Source organism: Varroa destructor, unplaced genomic scaffold (assembly GCF_002443255.2).
Source record: "Varroa destructor unplaced genomic scaffold, Vdes_3.0 BEIS01000007.1, whole genome shotgun sequence".
NCBI classification, from domain to species: Eukaryota; Metazoa; Arthropoda; class Arachnida; order Mesostigmata; family Varroidae; genus Varroa; species Varroa destructor.
This window is the reverse complement of record NW_019211460.1, coordinates 36,741,112-36,768,271: the sequence shown is the minus strand read 5'-3', so window position 1 is coordinate 36,768,271 and position 27,160 is coordinate 36,741,112. Positions and strand designations below refer to the sequence as shown.

General features: G+C 39.6%; 1 protein-coding gene and 1 long non-coding RNA gene across 11 annotated transcripts in view; one reads left to right on the top strand and one right to left on the bottom strand.

The window, feature by feature from the left end:
* Positions 1 to 16,180, top strand: part of LOC111254915 (uncharacterized) — a 34,824-nt gene extending 18,644 nt beyond the window's left edge. For 8 of the 10 annotated variants that reach the window (XM_022816308.2, XM_086975700.1, XM_022816311.2 and 5 more), the window contains 8 exons: positions 1,658 to 1,801; positions 4,618 to 4,794; positions 7,011 to 7,257; positions 7,986 to 8,156; positions 11,199 to 11,306; positions 11,690 to 11,753; positions 13,992 to 14,174; positions 14,916 to 16,180. In XM_022816308.2, the coding sequence (XP_022672043.1) occupies positions 1,719 to 1,801; positions 4,618 to 4,794; positions 7,011 to 7,257; positions 7,986 to 8,156; positions 11,199 to 11,306; positions 11,690 to 11,753; positions 13,992 to 14,174; positions 14,916 to 14,992 (1,110 nt within the window). In that variant the 5' untranslated portion in view covers positions 1,658 to 1,718 and the 3' untranslated portion in view covers positions 14,993 to 16,180. Of the gene's footprint in view, positions 1 to 1,657; positions 1,802 to 2,004; positions 2,102 to 4,617; positions 4,795 to 7,010; positions 7,258 to 7,985; positions 8,157 to 11,198; positions 11,307 to 11,689; positions 11,754 to 13,991; positions 14,175 to 14,915 lie in introns of those variants that run through there. The other 2 variants (XM_086975702.1, XM_086975704.1) reach the window with 2 other exon arrangements.
* On the bottom strand, positions 13,670 to 17,032 carry LOC147754662 (uncharacterized). The gene is made up of 2 exons (XR_015317711.1): positions 16,834 to 17,032; positions 13,670 to 16,330 (listed from the first exon to the last, which is right to left on the bottom strand). It is a non-coding gene; the product is annotated as an uncharacterized LOC147754662 (long non-coding RNA).
* Between the last annotated feature and the right edge of the window lie 10,128 nt (positions 17,033 to 27,160).

The following is a 27,160-nucleotide window of genomic DNA, read 5'->3' as shown; positions in this document are numbered from 1 at the left end:
TATCATCATATTATTAACAAAATGTTATCCTTAGTTAAAATTTTAAGCATAGTATTAAAGAGACTTTCTCACCTTTTTGTTCGTTCGAGGTTTAAAAGTTGCCGATCTGTCTGGGTCGAAGGCGTTTTCAGTTTTTATAATTTATAGGAAATTGCCTTTTGGCTACTTTTGAAGGACGATTATTGTTAGTTAGGCATACGCCTCTTAACAATAAAGCCTTTACCATACGGGTATCTAATAAGTTTAAATAACTCAGTGTGAAAGTTATATTTTGTGATCCGGACAAACCATAGATTGATAATAGTAAATAACAAGCTTTCCGATGATATATATATATATAACTAATATAAGATAATAATAGAAGACAACAACAAGAAAGACCGAAACAAACGTTTGAAACACAGAAAGCAATAAACAACAGCAGGCGTTTATATAACACATACATCTATACACTAACTCGACCGCAATCGGATGTGGGCGTGTGTGTGTACATAGGTGAGAAAGGCAAAAAGGAGACAAGGGCATACGAATGTATCGGTGGCTGATAGTATATCCATTAACTAACGATTTAAAAAGAATGAAAACATTTTGACAAAAAGTAGCATTATAACCTCATTTTAGGTTAAATGGCGATGCGATATATAAAACTGTCGCATCTAACAATTGGTGTTCAAGGAACCCAACGTTGAGTCTCTCACAGTGATTTCAGTGAAAGAGAGTGACTGTATGATGCAGCTTGTAGGTTCTTTTTCTTCAAACACAACGAATACGTCGCATCTATATAATAGTCTAATTCAATGTGTGTGTGTGTGTTTTGGTAACGTAGGCCGCTCGGTAGAGGTACTTCCCATTGGTACAACGCTTGTCGTTGGGCCAGATTTCTATGTTTAACACAATGCTTAGAATATCTTGTAGCTCCCTCTCATTGGCTTCATCGGTTTCTTTCGTGTGCATCATGCAGCCCTGCTATAATTCGAGATGACTTCTTCTTTAGCCCAGATTTAATATAACAACAAAATCTCACTAGGAACATGGACGTGGGTCCTCATTTGGAAATCACGTTTTATCATGTCAGCTGCCCAGGGCGCGTCGTACGGTCTGCGCTCCAGGCAGATAATGTTATTTGAGTACATGGTAAGCATTCAGATTTGTAGCATACTAACAGCGTTCTCGCAGTTGATGCGGTAATTGGAAGCCTTTTCAAGGAAATGTACGTCCAGGAAAGCTACACGTACTTACGTGCATGTATGCAAGCTTTAAAAAAGTGATAAGCGAATCTGTAATGAGGGCGTAAGGGACGAACAGTTACGCAATTGAACACGCCATTTAGATATTTGGTGGACAGGTAGCCCATGCATTCATTACTTGGTTGGCAACTTGAAGAACAAAGTTATGCAACCTTGATAAACCATAATGGAAATACGACTCGACAGACAGGGGTAGGTAGGCCTTATTGACCACCTAAGGGAATAGTGCGTCCACATTTAGTATCGTGCATATAAATTTAATTGTCTGTATTATATTTATACTTCCTACACACTGAGCTATCAGGTCAATCACAAGCGCCGCCGGTACGCACGCTGCCTAGCTGCGCGAATTGCACTGAAGTGCACCAATGATGCAAACATTTCATAATTCTGCTTCTCTTTGCTTTCAGGCTTACGGTGTTTTAACTTAGGGAACGAGCTTGGGAACTCGTGTAAAAGGAGAACTAAATAATGAATAAAGCTGATTACCTTGGTGAAGTCTTCGGAAATTCGAGAACTCGAAATCCGCTTCAGGTCATCACTAACATGTTCAAGTAAGTTCGAAGCGTTAAGTGCTCTATTCAAGTGATTCACTAGTAGTAAGCTTTCACATGTGTTTCTTCTCAAAGAGGCTAGTAGTAAATAGGATTGGGTTGAGGCCGGATGAATCTGAAATGAATCGGTATATTATCAAACAACTGCTTTGCTTCAATGATGTTAATTAATAAAAGAAAAAAATAATCTGAACGGCTTACAGTTTCAAAATCAACGATGCGCATAAACCCGCAGACCAAATCCGAGGAGACTACTACTATTATCATTATACAGGAGCATTGGGAAAAGCAGTCTCTCAGGTTAGTTTGCTAACGAGAACTGCTCGCGTCGATGTTGGGGCGGAGAACAAGGTTTCTGGCTTTAGGTCTGGTATCGAAGACCATAGCTGTTACGAGAATGCTGCTGATAATTGCGCTAATATTGTGTTCACAATCAGCATATGTCAGAGAAGGGGTCCTCGTTCTTTTGGGGCCAGGGGTGTCTGTTTTATGCTGAACAACAATTATGAAGAACTTGTAATGCTTTATATATAGCTTAATTAATCTATTAAGATTCGTAAACATTTATTTGAGCAAATATTCTTCCGAACTCACGTATCTGAAAGATGTACACAATAATCACTACGGCTTTTGGGCAGCACCCGAGTAGTTGTGAAATATCAGGATTTATACGCCGTCTGTAAAAGGAATATGGAGCAAAAAAGAACAATCGACGTGTTATGGCTTTGCATACGTCCTATCGGTCTCTGCTCCCCGCTAGACAGTCCGCTGCATGTGACAACAAAGCCAAAACAGGTGGTATTGTGTGTATACAAAGTCATTGGAAAAGTGTTTGCTCTATTGGATATTTTCGCAAACTTCGGTTCATTCGTATGAAAAATAAATAATGTCCGGCAGTAATTTATGCGTTTATCTTTAAACGGGATTCTGGCATCGAAGTTGCGTAGCGTATGAATAGAGTAAACTAGGCTAGATTATTTGCGCAATCGCTTTCTTGAAGAAGCCACATCTTATAGCCGTGCTGTTGTTTCGTTATGTTATCCACCAGATGGAAACACTTGAATCTACGACAGAAGCATATCTCCCATCCCTTTCCTTTCCTTTCCGTTGCTAGCGGACGAGACTAGCTTCTGAATTCTTTCCGTTGCCGCAACGCTCTTGATGTATCTAGACCGCGTTTTCATCGATGGCCACTGTTAGTCGGCTAGAAACAGTAACACTGCGTCTTTATTTACCCTTCCCTCCTTTTTGTCGCCCCTTGCTCCCCTTCTTTTCCCCCCGTTATACCTGCCACCACGCTGTCAACACGGACGATTGAGTGCTGTATGTTATAAATTCAATATGTAATATATATAAATTGAAAGCGCAACGCTGTAATTATTTACCGGGCGAACTTCTCGGTAGACCAGGCCAAAAATTATCGAGGCCGATGAAAAGCAGAGGCAGTTTGGTCACTTTTCAAGTGCTAAATCGAAATCTCTGTTCACCACTCCACTTATCTAACTTACAGCTGTGACGATCTCGCAGGGAATTGATCTTATGAAATAATAAATAAGCTCCCCGGATAAATTTGTAAAACTCATAATGTAAACACTCGCCAAAGCGGCACACCATAATCTTGTAGTACATCATTAGCTTCTGCTCAAAAGGAAAACTGAGCAAACGAGATATTGTGCCATACATTAGACTCAAGTCTCCCCGAGGAATAAAGCGGATATTAAAATGGAGTGATAAAGACTTAAAGCGGCCTAAAAGTTCTACGCTCGCTATGAAGAAGTATTCTAAATAGTAGAAAGACTGGCATAGAGGATGTTTCGATGATTAGGACAATGACGTCGGTGCACATGACTACGGTCGATTGCGTAGAGAAATCATCTGAATAGGGTCCCGCGTATACTTTTAATGTTACAGATAGTGAGAGTAGAAAAGTATTCTAATGGGAGACAAGAGGATGGCCCTAAGGAAAAAACGATAAGTTACAAAGTTTAGACGTAACCAATCCATGGCGCAGGTATCTAAAATAGGAGGTATACAGAACGAAATTAGGCGTGACAGAAGGCTTTGCGTGTTAGCGCCAAAAGGTACGCGTGGAGTTGTAGGATTGTACAGCTCGAACGCAAAAATGTTACTTACAGATGTTAGACAGAAATTATTGAGCTGTAACATAAGTTAGGGGGGTTTTTACCTGAAAATGAGCCCAGTGCTTTACTCGGATTATAGAAGCGAATGAATTCATTATGTGTTTGTCATGACTCTCCGCTACAATGTCACTAATGCTAGAAAAATATATACGTTTCTTTTACTGGAGTTTTGAGGTCTGCAATTTATCCACAATTCATAAAACCTTTCTAGTCCTAGGCAAATTGTAATCTACTTAACTCGAAGCATAGGCGTATTTTCGGGAATTATCTGTTGCTATTTTATATCGCCATGGAGACATCAGTCGTTGTTAGCCGTCACAGTTCTGTGTACGAACCTATCTATCATTGCCTTGCTACGGTCAGATACTAAAGGTCAATGAGAATCCGTGAATTCTTGCGTTTGTCACCCGCTCTATGGGGCGCCGGGTTTCCTAATATGTGATAAAATTCCATATGTTCAAGGTGCCTAATAATAGAGTAACGTTTGCAGTTTATCTACTCGGGATGAGGTTTAGCCTTTAGGTTCAGAACACTTCCTTGAACTTCGTAAAATCTTTCGAACAGTCGTGTTAGTTATAATAGAGTAATTTGCTGCCGAGAGCATCGGCCGTTTTTAGGCAAAAAGACGAGATTCGTAATACATTTGACTGTTTTTTTGATGTGATTTATCTCTAGGCGACGAAATGCAGATCCTCTCGATGACGAGTTCGTAGATGAGCTGAGTTGCGGCGCGGGCGAAGCAGGAGGAGGGCAATCGCTCCAAAGGCCCTTGTCAGCTAACCCTTTTACGAGGCATCACCACGCAAATCATTTTCACAATGGGCACGTTTGTTCGCCCACCCTTAGCTTAGGGTGAGCTTGATTTATTGTGTTAAAGGAGAAGTTATGTTATATGCAAGAAAGATGTTTGCCGTGAGTATTCATTTCGCTGGATCAAATATAAAATATTCCCCTTCTGTCACGGTCTACAAAACGTGGATAACGATGATCATGGCGACGCTAGTCACAAACAGCCATAGTATTTACTAGATACATATATATGTTCTTTGGTTGCTCTACAGGTCAACGCCGTGATTCAGCTATTTTTAACTAGAGAATCGTAACAACAACAGAAACAAATTGTGTATATTAACTAGACAAACTAATTTTTACTTAATAACAAGATATTAACTCTGCACGATAACCTGTGTAAACATTGTGCGCCAATCTACACCGCTGTCTCAACTCTGAGGGAGTTTCCATATTGCTGACATCGAAACGATTTTTTCTTCAACTTATCCTAGAAGTGATAGACGTTTGGAGCTTTTTTTCGGGATCGTCGGTACACATAGATAACTATATATGTATCATAAGATCCAAGTTGATTTTAATCAGCTTACAGTATAAGCCGAGAAAAATCCCATTAAGTTCGAATAAATAAAAACTAATTACTTTTATTGAGCGTCGTTTGCTAGCCATTGAATGAAGTATTTTTTGCTTTTATTTGTATTTGTATATATATATATATATATATATATATATATATATGTATATATATACATACATATATAGTCGGAGTATGAGAAAGTCTGTTTATTAGAACCATATGTCCGGATTATGGGCCGCCCCCTACAAACACGGTTGTTTCTCAGTCGTTATAACAGACGAAGTAAAATAAGCCGCGAACCAGGTATGTTTATCATTTGTAAGTTCAAAGAATGACTGTCAAACAGATCCTACAACCTAACCAAAAATAGCTTCTCGGAAGAGCCCTCTCTGTTAACAGAGCTTATTTCGAAGTGTAGGATGTTTCGCAAAGGCACACACATGGTACATACAATATGATAATGAACACGTTCGCTGTCCTAAAGAAAGCAAATTAAAGTGTTTCTTTTTCGTTCACGGCCTTGTCTTCCCTTATCGGAGACGGAACACAAACAAAAAGCTCTCTGTTATTGTTGATTATCAAAATCCAGCCCTAAACATGATCTCTGAATAGAAGACTTTATTAAAAGATATCGTTCCTGTTATTTATCAATTTCACAATCTAGGAACCAACGTGCGTCGGCGCGGGAGACGTCGTGCAGGGTGCCTGCACGAGAAAATTATATCGTGCCATCTATGGCGTTCTAAAATCTTATGCTTCTTAACGCATCAATTTTATAGTGACATCAAATTAGTCGACCTGCTCAGAAGGAAACCATGTACAAAAAAGAAACGATCGTATCGTTGAATGGACATAGTTGAACGTACGAGCCAGTGATGATTTATAATCATTTTGTACAATGCGCATATAATATGATACATTATTACTAAGAAAAGTTAAGACATTTAAAAATGTCAGTAGTGAAATTGAAGCGTTTAGTCTGCATACGTACCACTGTAGGCGAGTAGGGCTTTGTAAGTTATTTGGTACCGCCAAGCTTATCTTAAATCTCATATTTTTCATGACCACCTTAACAAAACGGAAAAGATAATTGCCTGAGACTATTTCTTCGATATCACATAAACATTATGGGTCATTCATTGTATGAACTTCTAGTCGAGTATCACTATGCAAAGCTGTTTTGTAGACCTGGGTTCAATAGATGGTTCTATCCAAATTGACCGAAATATTGAAAAATTATGATTAGTTGAAATACTGCGAAAAATTGTATTCTTTCAAACGTGTCCACTTCGAAATTATTAGAAAATATTTCTGGCATCAGCAGCTCCCAATTGACGGGCGGCAATGTCGGTGCTGATGGTTTCCCTATGCTGCTGATGGCGATAGCTTCGGTGAGAGGCCTAACAGAATTCTTTTCAATTTCAATGTTAGCAGATTGAGATAATTTTCATATAACTGCTATAATTAGCCACAATCACCACCTTTGTGACCTTTAGCTATTGGCCGAAAAGGAATGCTCGCTATGTTACAGGTCGTATACTTAAAGATGTAGCCAATAAAACCGTTAATGGCTAAGAAATATGGGTATGTGGGCCATTGCATTTAATAGCGCATGGTAAATGTCCTATTTGATAGAGTAAATTTATTCTAGAGCTGACACAGGCACTGAGCGCTCTGTTGTGTGCCTTCGATCTTTTTGCAGCACCCGCTTGCGACCTAGTTCACCATTAAGCATTCCGGGGGGCTGTGGTCGCTTCCGGCAGGCCACTTCCGCCGAAGACATCCTCTCGATCTCGCCATCGTTACGCAACGCTCGAAGTCTCCAAGAGGACATGGAGATGCTACGCCAGAGCCGGCAAGACAACCCCTACATCCAGCAGCAAATCGAAAAGTTTTCTGTTCTCTCGGAGGGCCTATCCAGATTTGACGGACACTCGCTACATCCCCAGGTCGGTCGCCACATTTAATGACGCAGCTCGCTTATCATCAGCCGACGAAGACGCACGACGGGTCGGCTGTAAAAAGCCTACTTAGAGTCTATAGTTATGCCCGAGTTGACGCGCTAACAAGCACGTTGAATTACGTTGCGCAAAATTGCTATATATTAACTATAAATATTAATTAGAGACACAGGGTTCCAGCTCAACAGACGCGATTTATCATTCAGGGTCACCAGCGGGGTATGTCGTAGAAAGTCTTAGGGCTATATAAGAATAATGCACTGTATCTTTTCGGCAGCTGACTCTCAGCTTGTCTTTAAGACGCACTTCGCCATGTAACTAAGATATCGGAAATAATAGATTAAATACGCCTAGTCTTGATCCACAGCTTCGTCACTGAGGTAGTTAGTTGAAGGCTCCCTGTCTGCCTGGTGTACGTTTGCTTTCCTCTGTTGCAGAGAAATTTGAGACAGTCTAACTTGGAAATAAAACTGCGAATGAACACTTTCATAGTGGCTTTCCGTCAAATAACTGGTCACTTTCTGACAACCTATGTTCTTGCTATCGTTATCATTAAGGTTGCCGGGTCTCAAGCACCGTTCAATGAAATTGTATTGCTGGCCATAAAACTTTCGATTTCTAAAGTATAGACGTGGCTTTTGAAGGTCATATTTTTTTTACCCTTATTACATACAAATACTAGAGCTGTGTATGTGGTACAAAATTACGTGGAACAGGACCAACCGATGTCAGATTCACCAGCGACGGTTCCCGAAGATCACCAACAGCTGCTATTCTCGTCAAGTCCAAAAGACGAGGACATTTTGTCGTTAACTTCACAAATGGACAATCGACACGAAGGGTTACACCAACATCTGATTCGATCTCCGCCCCCGATGTTTCCACAGGTAAGAGCCAGGTTGAGGAAGAAGTCTGGCAATTACGTACATTTTTTTTGCATATTTTTAAATAATCTCACGTACCAATAAGAGGTGGCATTATCTGATTACCGTTACAGTTATACTGTGTTCTTTTGTACCTAATAAAATAGCACAGCATTGCATGAATCCAAGTACAGTTTGTAGCGATTGCGCCACACGGCTGACAGAAAAAGAGGCGTCTAATTACCATAAAACAATAGAGGATGAATGAGAGGCGGTGCCCCCACCACCGTTGAAATCTAACATTGCTGCATGCTTAGCACACTAATTGTAATTTGTTATTTTTTAGTTACTATTTACAAATGCAAATGTAATTTAAAATTACTGACTGATCATTCGACTAAACACTTTCAAAATACCAAATCGCGGATTTTTTCACGAGTTGCACCCAAGCGGCACTCTTCTCTTTTTCTCTCTCCCCTTCAGATTGATATACAGAAACATCGATATTTTTTGGGATCATTTGGAGATATACATCACGAAGTACGCAAAATCCAGCACCACTTTCCTCTTGTCACAGTTTTCATTGTTACAGTGAAGCTAACTAGCTTCAGAAAATACTTCGCGATAGAGTTCGCGAGAAGCTCTTTAACAATTACAATACTCTATTTTGTATGTATATGTTTATCATTATCATGAACTGAAGATCAGCAGTTCCAATCATTTGAAGTCTCTAGTGGGATCCTCTCTGATCCCATCTAGTTCTATTGCATATGTGTATAGATGCTAAGTCAGACTGCTAATAGGGTCTTTGAATAGTGCGTATATGTAGCGATTATACTTCCTTGATTAGATACTTGATTTGAACGTGGGATTATACCGCAGTATCTGTTTGTTCGTCTGCTTCGAACGACAACATGGTTACTCGTACCGACCGTTGCATGCAGGTACGACGCTATGTCGTTATTTATCGAAACAATATCACAAGCTATGTAACGGTTCTCAGAAAAATTTAAAAGACTCTAATGGACATGATCCATGGTTAGGCATTGTTACGGGAGTTGTGTAGGACAAAGCCTATGGCATAGCTGGACCTACTTCAGTCCTTTGCGGAAACCCGCAAGGAGCAGCTTGAGGTTACGGAACGTCAGCTTCGATTTGAAGATCTATATACCATGTTTGCCTCTGTCGGTTATTGATTGTTTGATCTGCTACATAAGTGAAATTATGGTCCCACAATACCTGTGTGACTTACTGGTAAAAAGACATGCAATCGTATTCACGTAAAAGCAACAACGATTTGCAGCCTTTTTTCATTATGGACAAGCTCATTGGCTGAATATGCCTAATCGTTTGAGTGCCATCATTTCAATTTAACGTTTCTAAGAGGCCACAACAAAGCGGTAAAATGTTTCGACGTGTTTCCTACGCATCGGGCTTACGGTCGTCAATTCTCTTGTAAAAGAACAGATGTTTCTATTAACAGATCAATTTTATTATTATTCATAGACTAGGTAGAGGTCGACTGAGCATCTTTTACTAAATGTGCTTTATGAAGATTTATGCCATATGGGTACCTGTGCTTACAGGATAACAAAGGCTGAAGAACTAGTAGGCTGCGTTCGCTTCTGTTCGCACGCGACCGCGTTAATACCCCTCTATGTGTGTGTGTTACCGGTTGCTCTTTGTATGTCTACCGCTTTATTGAAGATAAGATGCTCAAAAGTTTAAAACTACGAAGACAATAGAAAGCTATTATTCTTCTTACAGACACGCTTACGCTATGTGATCGACTGTTTCATTTTTTAGATTTGTACGTTGGGTTTCCAGTTTAGAGAAACGATGAAGTAGACCGAAAATAGTAAGGTGACTTCGTGATAGGAGACACAACTAGGCATCTTGTTCCCGGGGAGTGCCTATAAGATAGTGCAACTGCATACGACGCAGGCCTCCTTATTTCTAGCTAAGGGCGATCACTCAAGGTCACGTGTTATACAGATTTCTATCATTATAGTAGTTACTATGAAGTGTACTCAATGTGTCGTCACGCTCGTTGGGTTGCAGATGAAATTGTTATTAGAACGTGCTTGACTTGTTGAGGCGAACACTGTATGGAGATTAGTTGGATATAAAAAAAACAATAGTAGTATAATCCGTGTGCGTTTTTACAGCCCTATTGATAAAAATCTCTCAATTGAATGTTCATTATAAGACCAAGATGGTTAGCTGACAAAATTGGTGGTGACGAATATGGTTCCAAACGTGTTGCATGGGTAAAGGCAGACAGGCTTGATCATAACTAAATGAAACTAATACGCTTGAACAACGATACAGTGATACTACATAATAGAAGATCCTGATTTATGTTGTATTGCATAGGCTGTAGCTTTGGGATGTCTTTTGTGCCGCCGTAGGCCCTCCATAGAGTATTTTTGGCCCGCCTTCTGGCCGAGGAGCCTGCACTCAGGCATTTAGCTTTGACGTTCGTCGTGTGATCCTACTTGTTACTGCCGAGCACCGTAGCTACCTGAATGTAAAAGAGCAAAGGCAGCGATGTGACGTTCGAGTCCGACCGGGTTCGCCTACCCTCTGATAGAAGAAGATATCTCTCTCTTAATTATATAATTTAGTCTATAACGTTAGGGCATATTGAAATACATGTATTAGGAGTAACGGTGATGTGAGCGATTGTACGCTGTAGGAAGATATGAGCTTTTTCCTCAGGACTCTCGACCGCCTTCAGTCTAAAGAGCAACCTCTGGCTTGTTAAAAGAATAGGTTCGAGAGAATTTAGGAATCCTTAACCTTACTTTAGCTTCAACTACAGACACCGTTTAGAAACAATTCTTACATGTCGAAAATTATGCGACAGGTATGTTAGCATATAACTGGCCAAAATAGACCAGATTACTTCTTAGTTAGAACAGATTAAATTCAACCAAACGCTTTGTTAACATAGCTACGGCAAGGAAGCACAACTAGTACACTGTGGGTTTTATATTTTTTGCTAATAGTAGATCATGAGCTAGCATGGGTATACAATGTAAATTGTATTTTTGTCAATTACAGGATGTGGAACAGTTCGTTTTCGAATTCTCCCGAACGACATCCCCACAACATCATTTGGGAAGTCCATATAGTATGCGAACTCACCGTCAGCCAGCAGATTCATTAGGGGTAATTAAGTCTATTTTGTTGCCAGAAGCAGGTTAACCCTTAAAGTACGAGTCAATCGCCTTGCACTACAATATGATGGGTTTCTTCGCATACCCGGAAAATTGCTTCGGAAACTACAATAGGCGGTACTGAGAGGCATTTACTATCGAACGAAGCTCATTCAGATCTACAACAGATAATAGATGAATAAGCTCTCTTAGAATGGAAAAACCAGTTTCATAGGTATGCTGAAGAAACTTTTTAGTTAAGCGCAGCAACACCCACTCCGGCTGGATGCACCCTGACTAGACGCCTTCCAGCTTACTAACCCACAACGTTAGCTAACTGAAAAAAGATGACAACAATGGAAAGGGCTAATTTCGAATCTCTTTGGCGTGTTACAGTATAACACACCGGAAAGAGGCAGATTGTTTCGGGCTGATGGATTTCATTCCCGAAAATCACAAGGTAAGTGCAAATATCCTTATCAAGTCCTTTTACTATACTCCAGCGCTTAACGTATACTGAATACTTGCGTGCATCCTTATTATGTACTATATTAAAACCGGCAGATAGAGCCAGCTTCAAGGTCTGTAATCTGTCGTCATAGCCTTCATCATGAATTTAAATTCAAATTCGTTTCTTCTGTGCTTCTGCTTCTAGAGAGACCTTAACTATAAAATTGACTATTTTTCTAGCGGCATTTTCGATGGTTCAGAATATCATCAGTTGAGACTACAGTGGACTAAGTCGTTAGACCACTTGTTTATCTTTATGGATGGTAGCAGAAATAGGAAATATACAGATAGCCCAAAAATAACAGAAATACATAGGCTAGTTATATACAATCCTTCATACGCTGAGAGTGAGTGGACGCAGTATATCAAGCAAAAGTACTTTTTTCTTACGCATACATATACGATGTTAGCACCAGCGGATGATCTTCATGGCAATGCGCAGCTTTCAAATGGCTCATATTCGCGTGTAATGCATGGGTTAGAAAAAAGCCAGCAAAAAACAAATATCTCCCACCAGCTTTAATCAAGTTTACAAATACATATCTTGAGAACTAGCCCTTTGCCGAACTATTTCCGCCGCCCCAGTGCAAATCTAATTTTAATTGGTTAATAAAATGCCTATATACTCTGTTACATGTGTTCACTATGTATGCATTTGGTGTACTATCGTGATATATTAAAAAAAAAGCCATCGCTCTTTGGCTTGTAAAGCATAATCTTTCTGCGGTATAAACCCCAGTTGGCTTATTATTCATACATACATACAATCCTAATATGACAGCTCGTGGAAAAAGTTCCATGCGACTCCCATGCGGGTAACGCCTATGCAGCGTGCCATTTATATTCTGTTTACCCAGTGAATATGTCAACAGTCTTTTATCACTTATGCACGCGCCTTGCTGCGGAAAAATCCTGACAAAGGGGTGTCCTTGACGGCCTTAACTTGGAACGCTTAGCAAAGAGCGATCCATTGAATATATATATATATATATATATATAAGTATAAAACCTAGATCCTCCTCTCCGAAGGGAAAAAATGAGGAAGCAATGAGTTGTATTCCTGTAGAAAGGCAGAATTTTTCTGAGCTTTTAGGCGTCACAAAGAATAAGGTTAAAGGACAACAACAGTGAAGTGCGGGACGTTAAAATGTATATACATGTAGACTAATGTTTGCACTACGTAAAGCTATTGATGTTTGTATTAAATTCCTGCTTAGACGTGTAAACGAGCATTTGAAGAACAACGACGAGAATACCACCTAAAAATATAAATTCTAGTGATAACCTAAGTAGCCTAGCCTAGCCTAACCTAACCTAACCTAACCTACTGTAGTTGTTGTGGAGGATATTTAATCGGAGTTAGGCGTTCTCAAGCCGTAAAAGATAACGGATGATGGCAAGCCAAGTGGCCTTATTGGTACAAGGTAGTGTATTGTACAGATATTTTCTATGCATACGGCCAGCGTTAGTCCTGAGCTAAATCTTCTGGACAACAGTCACGTGTAACTGATTTTTGCAAGAGCAAAGCCCCAAGAAATAGCCAAATGTCTAAACTAGTAATCAGCGGTAAACCAGCATCCAGCGGGAGCACTTATTTATGTTTCACTTGTAACAGCGTTAAGTGGAGGTTATTCTGTAGTACACATCGCTTTCCAATCGTAAATATATGTATTTAAATATATGCATTAAGAATATTCATCCTTCATAAAGGGCCCAGTCCAACTAATTTAGGCAAGGCAAGATAGAATTAATTGATATATGTATTAATAATATAATGGAGTCTCCCAAAATAATAATAAAATTAAATTTTTTTGCTCTTTTGAGCAGAATCCTTCTACAAAGGTAAATTATTAAAAACCCAGTCGATCCATTCTAAGCCTTTCTAAGGGTTTATTATACACACTATGAAAAGGAAATACCCAGGACATTTGAAGCGTTCGTTTTTACTGCTAAATTTCGTTACTTGAACATGAATATGTAAATAAAATATGAAAATATTGTAGGCACCGCAAGTTCACCACAATTAGACCCTGTAATCCTCTTGCAAGCTTAAATACTATGCTAATTCATTACTCTGGTAGTTATAGATCGGAAATTGAAACACTAAGGTTTATGTAACGATCTGTGGCCGAACGCGATTATATAAATCTATTATGATATGGCCGGCTTATTATATACTTCTGTGCAGAAGACTCGGCGCGCAATACTCTTCTTTCTTCCCAGTGGACAGGCCTGAATTCTATGAATACACAAGCTTTCAGCGCGGTACGGGCAATGAACTACGAATCTCAACCGCCAGGACGCGATTCGTCTATAGAATCTACTAGTCACACACCTGTACTAGCACCGCCTCTAAAAGCCTGGAAACGATGTGAGTATTGCATGTCATATTAGTCGGTGAAAATAAGAGTCGCGAACAAACACGTGTAGCATAACCCGTGCCTGGGCCCGGGTAGATAGGAACGTCTATTCGAACATAGCCTATAATATTGATGACAAACAAAAATATTCACGCGTAATTAACCAATTGACAGCCATTGATGTGCCGAGAAGGTCTATTAGATAAAGGTCTTGCAGAAAGCGTCCTGTATGATGTTCTGTCGGCCAAAATAGCTACTATATATGTACAGCAAGTAGGCAATTGTGAGCCAACATGCGACGACCATTTGGCCCGATTGTTGCCCAGGTTAGAAATTAAAATTATGCCGGATTAAACTATTGCGGATTGCGCACCTAGAGCCTTAGCTATTTTCAACAATGCTTACTTTCTATCCTTTTGCAGAAACCACTAGCAGCTATAGGGCGATAAAAGGTCGTCTGATCACAAGTACCTCTTAGTATGGATAGCGAAAGTTAAAGCGACCGTAAAGTTCTGCCTTAGATGAAGTATGCAACCGCTGATTTTCTAACAATAAGTTGCAGTTTACAACCTCAGGCACGATGAACAGCGAACGCTTTCACCGTGTATATCAAATAAAAAAAAAGTTACTCGTCGGATAGAGCGTCCCGTTGAAGACACGAAGTATTAGTATATGAAATATTAACACTACTGGTGCTAAATGGCAATTTTCGATTTCTGCGTTTATGTTATTTCTTGTTCGGTTATCGATAGGCACGAGTCCGTTGAGTAAGGAACTTGAACCGGAACAGGAATCACTCCTCGTAAAATCCTTCGATTCGGCCTTCTAGTCTATGGATCGTAAAGATCAGCGAATCGACTAACTAGGAAAACAAACCAGAAAAGACAAAATGAAGTTCAAAATTAAGTAAACTTGAACAAGTAGCGTAGTAAATCACAATACAACTACACACACACACACACACACACATATTTTCATCCTGTATAAAATGGATACAGGATGCGGGGTTGAAGTTATCGCTGCAGAATGATGAGGTGCAGTATACAGCCGTGGACGCAGACCCAGACAGTTTGTCAGGGGAGCACCCATGCATATGAAGATGAAATATTTACAGACGCACACTGTGCATTGTGGACCCCCTTTACTCAGTGCTCCCGTCCAATAGGCGCGCTTGTTCTACTACTGGGTATTCAGCCCGTATCAGCTGCTGTTTGAATGACGGAGTTGGGTAGGGGTCAGCGCTAGAGCAGTGTTGCGCGTTGTTCTCAGATACAATGAATGTATTTATTTTCCTTAAGCTGAGGTGTTCGTAGCATTCACCGTCGAACTGAAACGCGTGCAGAGTCCTTTCCACACTGTAAAACCTGAACACTTAATATTTATTTGTATTATTTATTATTACTACCTGAGCAAGCCAATAAAGGTGACTAAGGAAGAGACTAGCGTTCATTAGAATCGTTACCTCTCCGCCTGTACGAATAAGATAATCGTAATAAGAAAACGAAATTCAGATATCATGGAAGGCCAAGAGAACGAAAGAGCGGTTTACAGGCGTTCGAAATAGTATATACCTTTAGGTCAGGGCGAAACCTCGAAATTTCGCCCACACGCAATCAAATTATGCAATGCAATCACGCAAATACACATAAACCAAACGGATTAAGCCAAAGTTGTGACGTAAGTATAATAACAGATGGTCGACGTATAATTGACAAAAAAGAAGTTGAAAAACAGATACATGAGAAAAAAATCATATACTGAACGCTATCCTACAATCTATTTTAAATGTTTAGGTTCCGTATATTTGGCATCTTATGGGATTAAATCCAAGGCGATTGTTGTTATTGTCAAATGGTATTCTAATAATCCTGAAAACGATAAAAGCAAGGAATGGGTCACTTTGGAACAGGTTTACCTGTACTTTGATGTCAAGCATAACTTATAAAAGCTGACAAATAAAATTCAAAAGATCTATGAAGTTGAAGAAAAGTAATAAAAGCATTTTACTCACCACATATTAACTTGCGTCGTTTTTTTCCTGTTGAGTGCAAATACTCTGTCCATACTCTGAATTTAGCAGACAGCCATATCAGGAAATCTACTAACTAATACTTGACTGTACCCCAAAGCCAAACTCTGTTACAGAGAAGTTAGCTCAATGAAGGCCCTAATATAGATAATGCAAAGAGATAACATCGACAACTGTCAAACTTAGTGGTCGAACTTTATACGTAATTGAACTCTCTCAACAATAGATAATAACTAGACATTTTTCTAAAGTGTTCTAAAGGCAGTAAAGCATTTTATAAGTCGAGGACTGATCGTTCTAATCATTAAACAGCTCCAACTCCGCTACGGAACAACCTAACGCTGCACAAACTACAATTAAGGGAGGCGAGTACAAGCTGGCTGGCAGCTGAACGCTGAAGATACATTGCTTGTTACGGCCTCCAAAGTAGTTAAAGTGTGACAGAAGCGTGGCCGTTAAGCCGCTCTCGTGGGCTCTCCATAGTAAACTAAACTAATGATGAAGAAGGAGGAAAAAGAAATGAAACCAGAAAAGGTAAGGAACGAGTATAAGAGCGAAAAGAGTAATCAAAGCAGCAAAGATCAGAACAAATCAGAGACATGAGGCGATCGAAAATGGCAACCCAAACGACTGAAACTAACCACCGTGATGAAATCATCAAAAAATCTTGCAGGTTGTAACGCATACGAGCGCACAGCCGAGCGCTGTTTGCTGCCATCGCTTTGGGAAACAGCCAAGATTGTTATAGGTTATTCAATGCAACAAGCTATAGGACAATGAATGGTCGAGACAATTAAGTGTATTGTGTTTGCTTGAGAGGGCATGGACGTCCATTTTGGGATGAACTAAATTGCCATTGTTCAAGCTAGAGTATTCTAGAAGCAGCAGGCTCGTTTGTACCGGTTGGTGCGATGGGTGTTCATTTGATTAGATTTAATTTGTGTCAGGAGTGATAATGGGCTTATGTTCTAAGTCTCAAACCTAAAAGGCCGAGCTGGTAACAGGAAAATAGAATACGTTAAGCTCATTTAATGATAAATTGGTAACAGAATGTAAAAGAAAGCCTTAAATATGCCTAGCAGTAGTGACAGGTTCGAGCTGTGGCACAGGCACACTGCTGGAGGCTTATGTCTAACAGCAATGCCGAACCTTTTAATAGTTAAGTGATTGTTGCAGATCGATTGTTCGTATCTTCTTAAATTGTATGTAGTATGTACAACAAAATGGAAATGTGCATGAATATGTCTAAAATGGCCTCATGAAATCAGACATTTTGTTGGGGGCGAACGACAACAACAGCAAGATGAAGTCTTGTCGAAGGTGCACAGGGGCAGCGTCAGCTCTTGCGTAAGGCTTGCCGGTACCTTGACTGGCCGGTGCACCAAAATCTTTGCGGGTCAGTCGGTATCATGTTGTAGGCTGGCGGGGATTAACCCTTCGTTTTTGTCTAAAGGACTTCACTCGGTGGAGGAAAAGTAGCTGGCAACTTCGTATGCCAAGCTATACTTTCTAAGAGCAAACGTCGCTGACGGCAAGGCCAAAGCTGGCGTGCAGCCTATGACAAAACAAAACTTTGTAATATGATCAAATCGAATTTAGAAGGCTCTTTTCCTTCGTATCCCCCCCACAGCTTCTCTTCAAGTGCGAAGTGGCCCATTTTTTGCGCTGCCTTTCGTTCGCTGTCAGTCAATACTCTTGTGAGATGAGAACACCATAGAAATGTAGTTAAACAGTTTTGAGCGGAAATATGTTTTAGGAAAGAAATTAAAAACACTGTTGTTGAACGGTTGGAACGCAGCGATTCCACGGCGAACGGACAAGCATGAGGACGTATTTTTGTCCCCCCAAGAAACGAGTCATTGTAAGTCACAAAGCAATATCGTCCAATGTTTTCAATCCATGACCTGACGCTTACTTGCTAAAACACTTCCGGTAAACTCAGCAATCAAAATGGAGGATTGCAAAACGCAATCGAGTATATGTTGCCGTGAGCATTGCCGTGAGATCTGTTTGTTTAATCAATAGCTTTCTGTGTTTTTTTCAGACGGGCCATTCAAGTTTTATGCGATAAAATTACTGCGACTAAACACTGGTTCCTGAAATATTCTTTCTTAACTAGATCAAATTTAATGAAGAACAAAACTTTCCATTATATTTGTTCAATACAGGACTTCATAGCTCTCAGATACAGATTTCAGGCAGCTCGCAAACCCGGACGGTGCGGCTGAGATTCTCCAGCTTTGAATATAAATGACGGCATGCTTCTCTGCGCTAAAATTTGCTTAATGCGATTGTTGAAGACAACCGATGCCGTGGAAAAGAAAAAACCATATATATCTTGTCTATAAAACCATATATAAATGGGTCATCAATGATCTCGTGTCAATGGGGAGCCATTTAACAAGAATTAGAGAAAAATGCTTAATTAAAATTAGAGGAACGGCGGTGACTGTGGCGAGGGAAGTCAGTGCCCCATAATAATTTGTTGGTGTTAAATTAAGCGGGTAAAGGATTATGATTGGCCGACATTAATGCTACGCATGGAACTTCCATTGTGCAGTACAAAAAAGCTGGCTTTTGAATGGTCCAAATACTAGCACATCAATGAATGGCGTACTGTTTGAGAAGGGAATAGACTAACGATGTGGGCACCGTTTTCTGAAACTAACTTGATCGAACTGAAGCCTGCATAGTTATCGTTTTATGCACAATGCTATAAATAATTATACATAGTAAATTCTGATCTGTGGCCATAACTATCCAGAGTATGGTATGTACTGTATTGTTTTGTCCGAAGGAGACGTTGTGTCGAGAAAGTCACACGTCTTTTTTACACTGCAGTGTATTTGTCTTTACAAAGCTTAGCTGTCGTTCAGTTTTCTCTGTAAATATAACTTTGGCACAGGCGAAGTTATACTAGAAGTTCCATAATAATTCAATAATGTACAGAGAAAGTAGCTGTTTCAGACAGTCCCGACCTGGTCAAAGAAGAAAGCTAGGCTGATTCGTGTTCATCTCGAAAATTCTGAAACCTTGGTAGCGTCAACATTTTGAATCAACGTTTCGGTACGAAACGGAGCCCTATCTCCATTTATATACTTGTTTATATTTCGACTGAACGTGTTAGATTGATGAAGGAACTTCGCAAATGTGTACCTGCTTTTTACATTCGAAAGATTTAGTATCTAAATGATGTGCTCGCAGAAAAACAAGAGATCTACTCAGTACTGTAGGTATTGTTCTGTGCTGCACGCCTTTGTGTCGTCTGCTCAATTAAAACTTCCATGCTAGTAGCAATAATTTATCTTAAAAATTGCGCACCTCTATCTTTTGTCGGACCCCTTACTCAACCTGTACCATACAATCAGGCGTACTTTGACGAGTTATAGAAGGTAACTCGAGATATTTTTTAATTGAACTTCTTTTATCCACATTATCGTAGGTCCTAGAAGTCATAAAGTGATTAACCTAAGACAACAAGCATATTTGTTTGAAAATTTAGATATCCAGAGTAATTGCAGAACCAGGCTTATATTGCATTTATATCGGCAATGGCGAAGGCAAAGTACGAGGACATAAGGTCATCTTATTTAAGCATGCCGTTTCGAAGACATCGACAAGACCTAGGTTTTATGTAAGGACGGGTCTGAAGCTTAGTCTAATCAAAAAAAGAAAAGTTTTGATTTTAGGTGGGAAACGCTCCTACACGTTTTTCTCTAAGAATTATTACTATTACAATTCGAGCATCTATCAGTGGTTATGGTTAATGTCAAACCGCAATTATTAAAAAAAACTTCGACTCTGAACTTATTCCACAGCTGTTCGACTGATTGAAAAAGAAGAAATTTTTTTTATTTTTTCTAAAATTTTCCAAGAATTGTTTGGCCGATAACATTGTTTTTAGGCATGCTAGTAATGGCAAAATTTTTATTCAACAACATGTACCGAAGGAGACCGTTATGAATAAGGTAAGTAAATATTTTTTAGTAAGGATCGTTAGTGTTTCTTCGGTTGGCGAGCATGGGTCGAGCTATCGGAAAACATCAACTTAAGAACAAGGAAGTGATACAGCATTTCTCCTTAAATTTAGGAGGTCCTCCATAAATCGAGGTCTCGAATACAGTTGCGTATAGAGCCGTTCTAACTGCACCGGTAGATTAGCCTTGAAACGGTCGGCGAATTATAACTTACTTTACTGTTTAAAAACGTTTGCGGAGAAACTGGATGAGTAACCATTCTATGTGGAAGTTGTTTTTTGAAGTTGGTCAATTTTTTCAAGCTCCATTGTCAGCTAGTGTAAGAGAGGCACACAATAAACGTTCTTCAGAGACGGTCTTATTGAAACGATTGATAATTAAACTGTTCAGTTAGAGTGGTCGCAAAGAAAAAACATACTTGTTACAACCGCTTAGTAAAAATCATCTCTATTACGGTGCCGTTACAAGCTGAGCTATACATAATTAAGGTCGGCTAAAACGAATTTGACGGATTACCTTTCTGGTAACCGGTAACGGAGTTGGGCTTGTATTGAACTAGACAGTGTGTAATGGCAGCTTCAATCACGATAAGCTTAAAACGTCAACTTTCAGATTATCCAGCTATACCAAACGCTCTATTCAACCGAACGGTATGTGCTTGCATGTGTTTTGCGAAATATGTTTAAATCGAAAGGCCATAAAGTGAAACTCTGCGAAAGATGTTACTCAGCCACCTGATATTAGAAAGTAAATGTCCCTTATACCGTACACTGGATCGATCCTGAATCTTATACTTTAATATATCTTTGTTTATTTTTGGACAAATGGTCGATGATGAATTGACTTGACATTATTTACTAACGTAAATATCGATATCACCCGAAAAATTATAACAGGGCGTCATTCTTGACGCCGACGGTCCTCGATGAACATCACCCAGTAGTACGAATCCAGTCCGCTGTGTATTCAAACATAATGCTATCATGTACGAGTACCTTTGCCCTTTGCCTCAATTGAAGTTGGTCTCAACCTAACGATAATTTCAACCAACACATTAATTATTTTACGTGTTTTCATTAATCAACTATAACTGCGACAAAAACAGATTCCGTTTAAGCGTGCGGTAAGTGGGCTAACACATCGCGAATAATCCGCTATGAAATGTTTACTTTTCCTGAGAATAGGCACCACGGCCGTCGAAAGATGAAGGCCGTCTTGAAAGATGAGGCCGTCTTTACCCTCCACCGCAGCTAATCGCCAGAAGGCGCTCAGTTAATAAAAACGATCGGCTGCTCAAGAAAACAGAGTGTTTCCATTCACCAGCCAACATATCCCTCGAAAGAAGTCCTGCGAGAGTGACTGATCCATTCCCGAGTCGGTCGGATCAAATGAGCCTGGTTAACGTCCAGGGTCATAGTGTCCAGGGGGCAAACAGACCTAATACGCCCCCTTTCAACATCCTTTTTTGTAGCTGTTGCTGCTTTCTTCTGGCACGTGCATACTACACATGTACGTATCAATTTATACCATATTCCGCTGGTGAAAAGCGCTTCTCCAGTGAAATCAGACTTATGACACCGTGAGACCTTATTCAACCCTGTTTTTCTCACAAATATTTCCTTTCCTCTAACTTCTATAGAAACCTGAGAATGGCCTAGCTGGCCCTAGGTGTGTTGTCGTCTATACAGTGGCCCGTTTTTCCAGAATGGAGAAAGAAAGAACAAAGAAAGCAGCGATTCATCGATATCCAGTTCAATTTTTTCGACATTCGTTCGTATTTTTGCTTGAAACCTAATAAAAGTTTTTGTCCTGAAATTAAGCCCAAAGGCCTGTGGCCTCCTGCGGAAAGAAGCGCGTGTAATGCAATTCAAATTGGACTTCACGGTGTTTCTAAATAGGCAGTGTTTTCTGTCCGAGATGTCTTTTTTTACGAAGCTGGCCATTGAGATCATTCGATGAATGGCTCAAACTATTAAACCTGCGTTCGTACTATCCAGCAGAATAGTGACAATATGCTTTATGCAAAATTGAGCGATTTGCGCGTCGATCTGCCTTTAGCCCCGGTTAGACACGAACAGCTAACGCTAAAAGTGTGTACTACGAGCTACTGCTAAATGTGGCAATGTTGCTAAAACAATACCTGGGTATTATTGAGGGAAAGATACGGCGTCAACCCCAAACTACTACCAGCTACTTCGTAGGCATTCAGATAATGAATCTTGCCATACAAGTACCTTATGATATAAACACAAAACTGTTTCAGAAAATCTTGTATGTAAATGGCATAAATATAGCAAGTGAACTACCACGCCGAACGCAGAAATGGTACAACGGTTACGGAACACTAATGTATAAAATATATGTATAAGATGAACATTTGAATGTCTTCTGTTGAAGAAAAAAAACTTTATACTCATCCACATTATTCCATAGTAATCCATTCTCTGAGACATTTGTGAACAAACACATAATAAGAAAAACAAACAAATTATAACATGTGCCCTACATAGCTATAATTGTAGTTCTAAAACAAAAGATAGCAGAGGTTCAATTAAATTGCACAATGGGTTGCTTGTAACGTAACGCGAGACTGCCATTGTGCTCTGTCTATTAGTAACAGCATAGATGATTACCGGAACTTCGGAGGTTCGACCATAATAATCTTTTTCCATAGATTTCTTTGTTGCCGACTTCATACAACGATTTTACAAGCAGGGATATATTATCATTACAGATAACTTCATCCTAACGTTACTTGACAACACCAATTTATTTAGGACCGTTTTTGAGACCAGCTATTCGCGACGCTAGGAATTATTTCAAAAAACGCATTTCGGGCCATTTATGCTCAGTTTTTAGACAATTCATAATAGCAACGTTTATTTAATTCATACCTGCGCAGGTCTACGAGAATGTGATCATTTCGTCGCGTAAAACTCTGTTATGATTCCCTTGGCAAATACACAGCGCAAGACTTTCAAGACTATCGGCGAACTCCGTTTTATTGTCATCATGGATCTTTCCATAAGATTTCTTCGATTCTGTGCGTTTGGTCATGAAGCAGAAAGCGTTCCGAGCACAGAGCCTATATGTCCGAGGAAGTTCTTCCCCATTCTATATAAATAACTTTGAGTAGAATGACACTTCCCTCCCGTCCGGTTTGTTTTCATCCATTCTTGAACGTCCAAAATAATGTTTCGCACAGTCACTCGTACAGGTTTGCCCCTTTAGCAACTGTCGACTTCGCCAACGACTCACGGTTTCGCGCATGATTTCATTGTTAGGTAACGGAATTTTTTCACCAACCAACCAAACAATATAAGCTCATAGAGTGCACTATGATGGGTTACAATTCAATGATACTACAACGTTTCCACATGTCTGACCCTCAAATATGGAGAGGAAGATCGAGGAGACTGAGAAGTCGGGTCAGCGTCGAAAAAATGCAACTCAATCGAATTTCTATGTATATAAAAGGTTTGAATCGACCCATTATACCCAAAATGCTAATCTAGTTACAGAAGCGGTAAAGCAAATTTCGAGGAACACATTTTTTAATTGACGCTATTTGCATTACAATATCGAGGTCGGAAATAAGGAGTTGCTGAAAACCATTACTATCAGTAGGTATCCCATAGAAAAACGAAACCGTTTCTAAATTATTCTTGACATATAGGTTTTTCAATTTTATATTGGGCGTGATTAGTAAGGCGCGTTTTTTTAAAAGCAACTTAAGTTGACTTTGACTAATTTTCTTTTTCGTGTTGTGTTTAGGCGATTGTTAGTGACCCTACACAAGTCGATCTTCAAGCACGCTCTAACAATAGAACACGCTAAAGAAACACCGCTACCGAGGCACTTGCTCGAATTACAAAGCAAAAAGGTTATTTGTGCTATGGATTTTCGACTATGAAATAACGAAAACGCCCTTATCATCGAACATTTTGCATCAACAGCGGCTCCGGTGCCTCATATAATATAGAATAACATCGTTATTATATACACATATATATATATATATTTTTTTTTTTTCAGTATTTATAGTGATATTAAATTACTGCATTTCTTATCGAATAATGTATCGCAATTTACAAATCTGGTTGACGACTAGGATCTCTAGTCCCGCCAACAACATGTAACTTCTGTGAATAAAAAAAAATGTTTATCTAATTTAAAAGTCACTGTATTCATTAAGCAACATCACACCACATCTGACATAAGTATCGTAATATTTATGATCGGGTGTAAAAAACAGTTACAATTACAACGCTCTTCTTTAGCTTCGAATTTCAAAAGTAATCATTTTTGCTATTTTTTCATTTACAAAATAAGATTTTTCAACATTATGCATTCTGTTTCCGGTTCTCTGCCAACAACGAGGGTATACCACAAAGGGGATCCTTTGTGACCCTGAATCAGTTGAAATACCAATTGACTCTCTGGTAGTGCCTCGTTTTCAGACGACCTGGCGTGGTTCACAGACAGGTCGATGCCGCTTATAGCTTCTGAACTTGGCTTTAGAATTCTTCATTTCAAAAGGGAAATGCGGGTGCACGCAGTTATAATGTGCGTGCCTCTCTTCTCGACTACGACTAATTCCAAAGGAAAATCTTCGAATGAAGGGAAGTAGGACGCAGAATAGGAGAACACAGTACACGCTGAATGCCGTAGCAGTAGTAATAACGGAGAAGCGATGGCAACGGATACTGCGGTCCCTCGATGGGTGGAAGGGCACCGTGTTCATGTTCGTAGGCGTTCTTGTTAATCGTCGCTCTTGTCTAGTATCTTGAGTACGAGATTTGTTTTATCAACTCCCAACAGGAAGTGGTAAACGTTCGGTTTCAAGGTTGCCCCTGGCCGCATTGGATATAAACAGGGTATCACGTTTGATTATTTTATAAGTAAGGTTGGCCGCTGCACCATTTTTTCATAGCTGCATCATTTTTGTCCCATAGCACGTGAACTAGGCAAGACAAAATAACAATTACTTTTTACAATGATTCAAATTCGCATTCTGTCTTGAAAAACATCGACAAACCAAGAAAACAGATCCAGTGAGGTTACGTTTACTCTTTCGAAGCTGAATATGCAAGCTAGAACAAAGGAAAGAATGTTTTGACATTTTTTTTTTGTTTGACATTTCGGCCACTTGACAAGAATCTAGTTAACTTGAGGTACTAAAGCGAACTTAATAACTGAACGTCTTTAATACCTGAAAAACGTTTGCAGGTGTTATGTCCTAATTGTATGTCGTCTTTATTGTTACGTCACTGACAATTGCATTAGTCTTAGCCGACTTTTCACAGAACAGAACTCATCGGAAACTCTGATTTCAAGGAAGTTCTCATATAGAACCTTGAAGCAAAACTTCCTTCGGAGTTTGGTGATACTTTTACTGACGAGATAATACAGCTCCACAAAGGCTAAGGGTTGTTCTGTAAATGCAATTAACGATACAATCGTCGATGTAAGCCCATTTGTTGTGGGACTACAAAGAACAGCTGAAAAGGTCAAGTTATTTATAGGCTAAAGTCATTAAAATAAGCTGGAAAGATTGTCACAAAAGTAAATAGTTGCCGCTGACGATAATAATTTTAACCTGTGTGCATTGTAGGTTCAGGTTAGTGTCATGGAAAGGCCGGCTTTTGTCAGAGAAAGAAGCTTCCACCTCAGGAGTCATGTTTTTTTGTCAACCAGATCTTAACGAAGCACAATGAGTACACTGACGACTCACGTTATTTTTATTAAAGAATTATTCGGCCACATCAAACCTTGCCACAGCAAACAAACAAACAAAATGACTATACGTCAAAATTATTTACTTACAGAAGAATTTACTACCGCAATTTTCCATGTGACAAAGATATTAGCATCATAGAATCAATTGTCTTACAAATAAATTGTAGCTGTAAAATGATTGGAATGAAAATACTTTTTAAATTTCAATGTTTTGGTACAATAAGTTTACATCTATATCATGGCGAACCAACAGACGATGACACTTCTAATTCGGACAAAATCCTCGGACAAGCTGTCCAAGACGTCCTGAAGACAGAGTTGCCATAAGCTTAACTTATATTTGCACTTGAAGATCAATACGCTGAATATCGAATGTGCCAGAATGAACATAGACACTCGTCCTGGTTTGACTGGCCAGGACCTATGAGAGAAGCAGTCATAACTGAGGATCTCGTCGGACCTCAAAGTAAATAAAGTGTTTCATCGGAATTAAATTTGGCCAGTACACCTTGCTTTAATCATTTCCTAAAGTCAGTGTTACCTCTAGCAGGGATAAGAGAAGATATCTTTGCTATACTACAATGAGTTGTACTGTAGTCGTCGTATTAATTTTGCTTAGAAAGCTGTCATGTAGCGATCCTTTTAGCTCCGTCTTGGATTAAGTATTTAACCAGGAGACACCTGTATTACGTCTTAGATTTCCTTTGTCAATCACGGCGAGTAAGCAAGAGTAAGACTATTAGCTACCACTCGTCCAAAATACAGCGCTACTACCATATATACGTGTTACCCTAGCAAAGAAACTCTGGCCGGTCTCTCCGAATCGACATTGTTATGACCGCTTCATTTATCGACTATCATTTATAGATTATCGGTGCATTAACGGCTATCGTAGGTTATACCCTGCCAGGAACCAATCTTGAAGGACAATAATACGGTTGATTAGCATAGCGCCTTGCTAAACGAGCTCAATAGCTCAAACGTTCACTCGGCAGTCACCATGTACACAAAATCCAAGATTTATTTTTTGTCGAATTACCAACACAACTACCGCATGTCTCGCGAGTCAACGAGAGTCACCGAAGCCTCCAATCAATTTATGCACTATATAATTAAACCCGTAGAAAATGTTCCAGAGTCTTTTTTAGTGACTTTAGAGGTAAACAAAGTCTGCAGTCATTATCTTACTTCTTCTAGTAAAAAAGAATGGCGCATTTTTCCTTTGGAACGCTCACCACGGCTTAGCCGCATT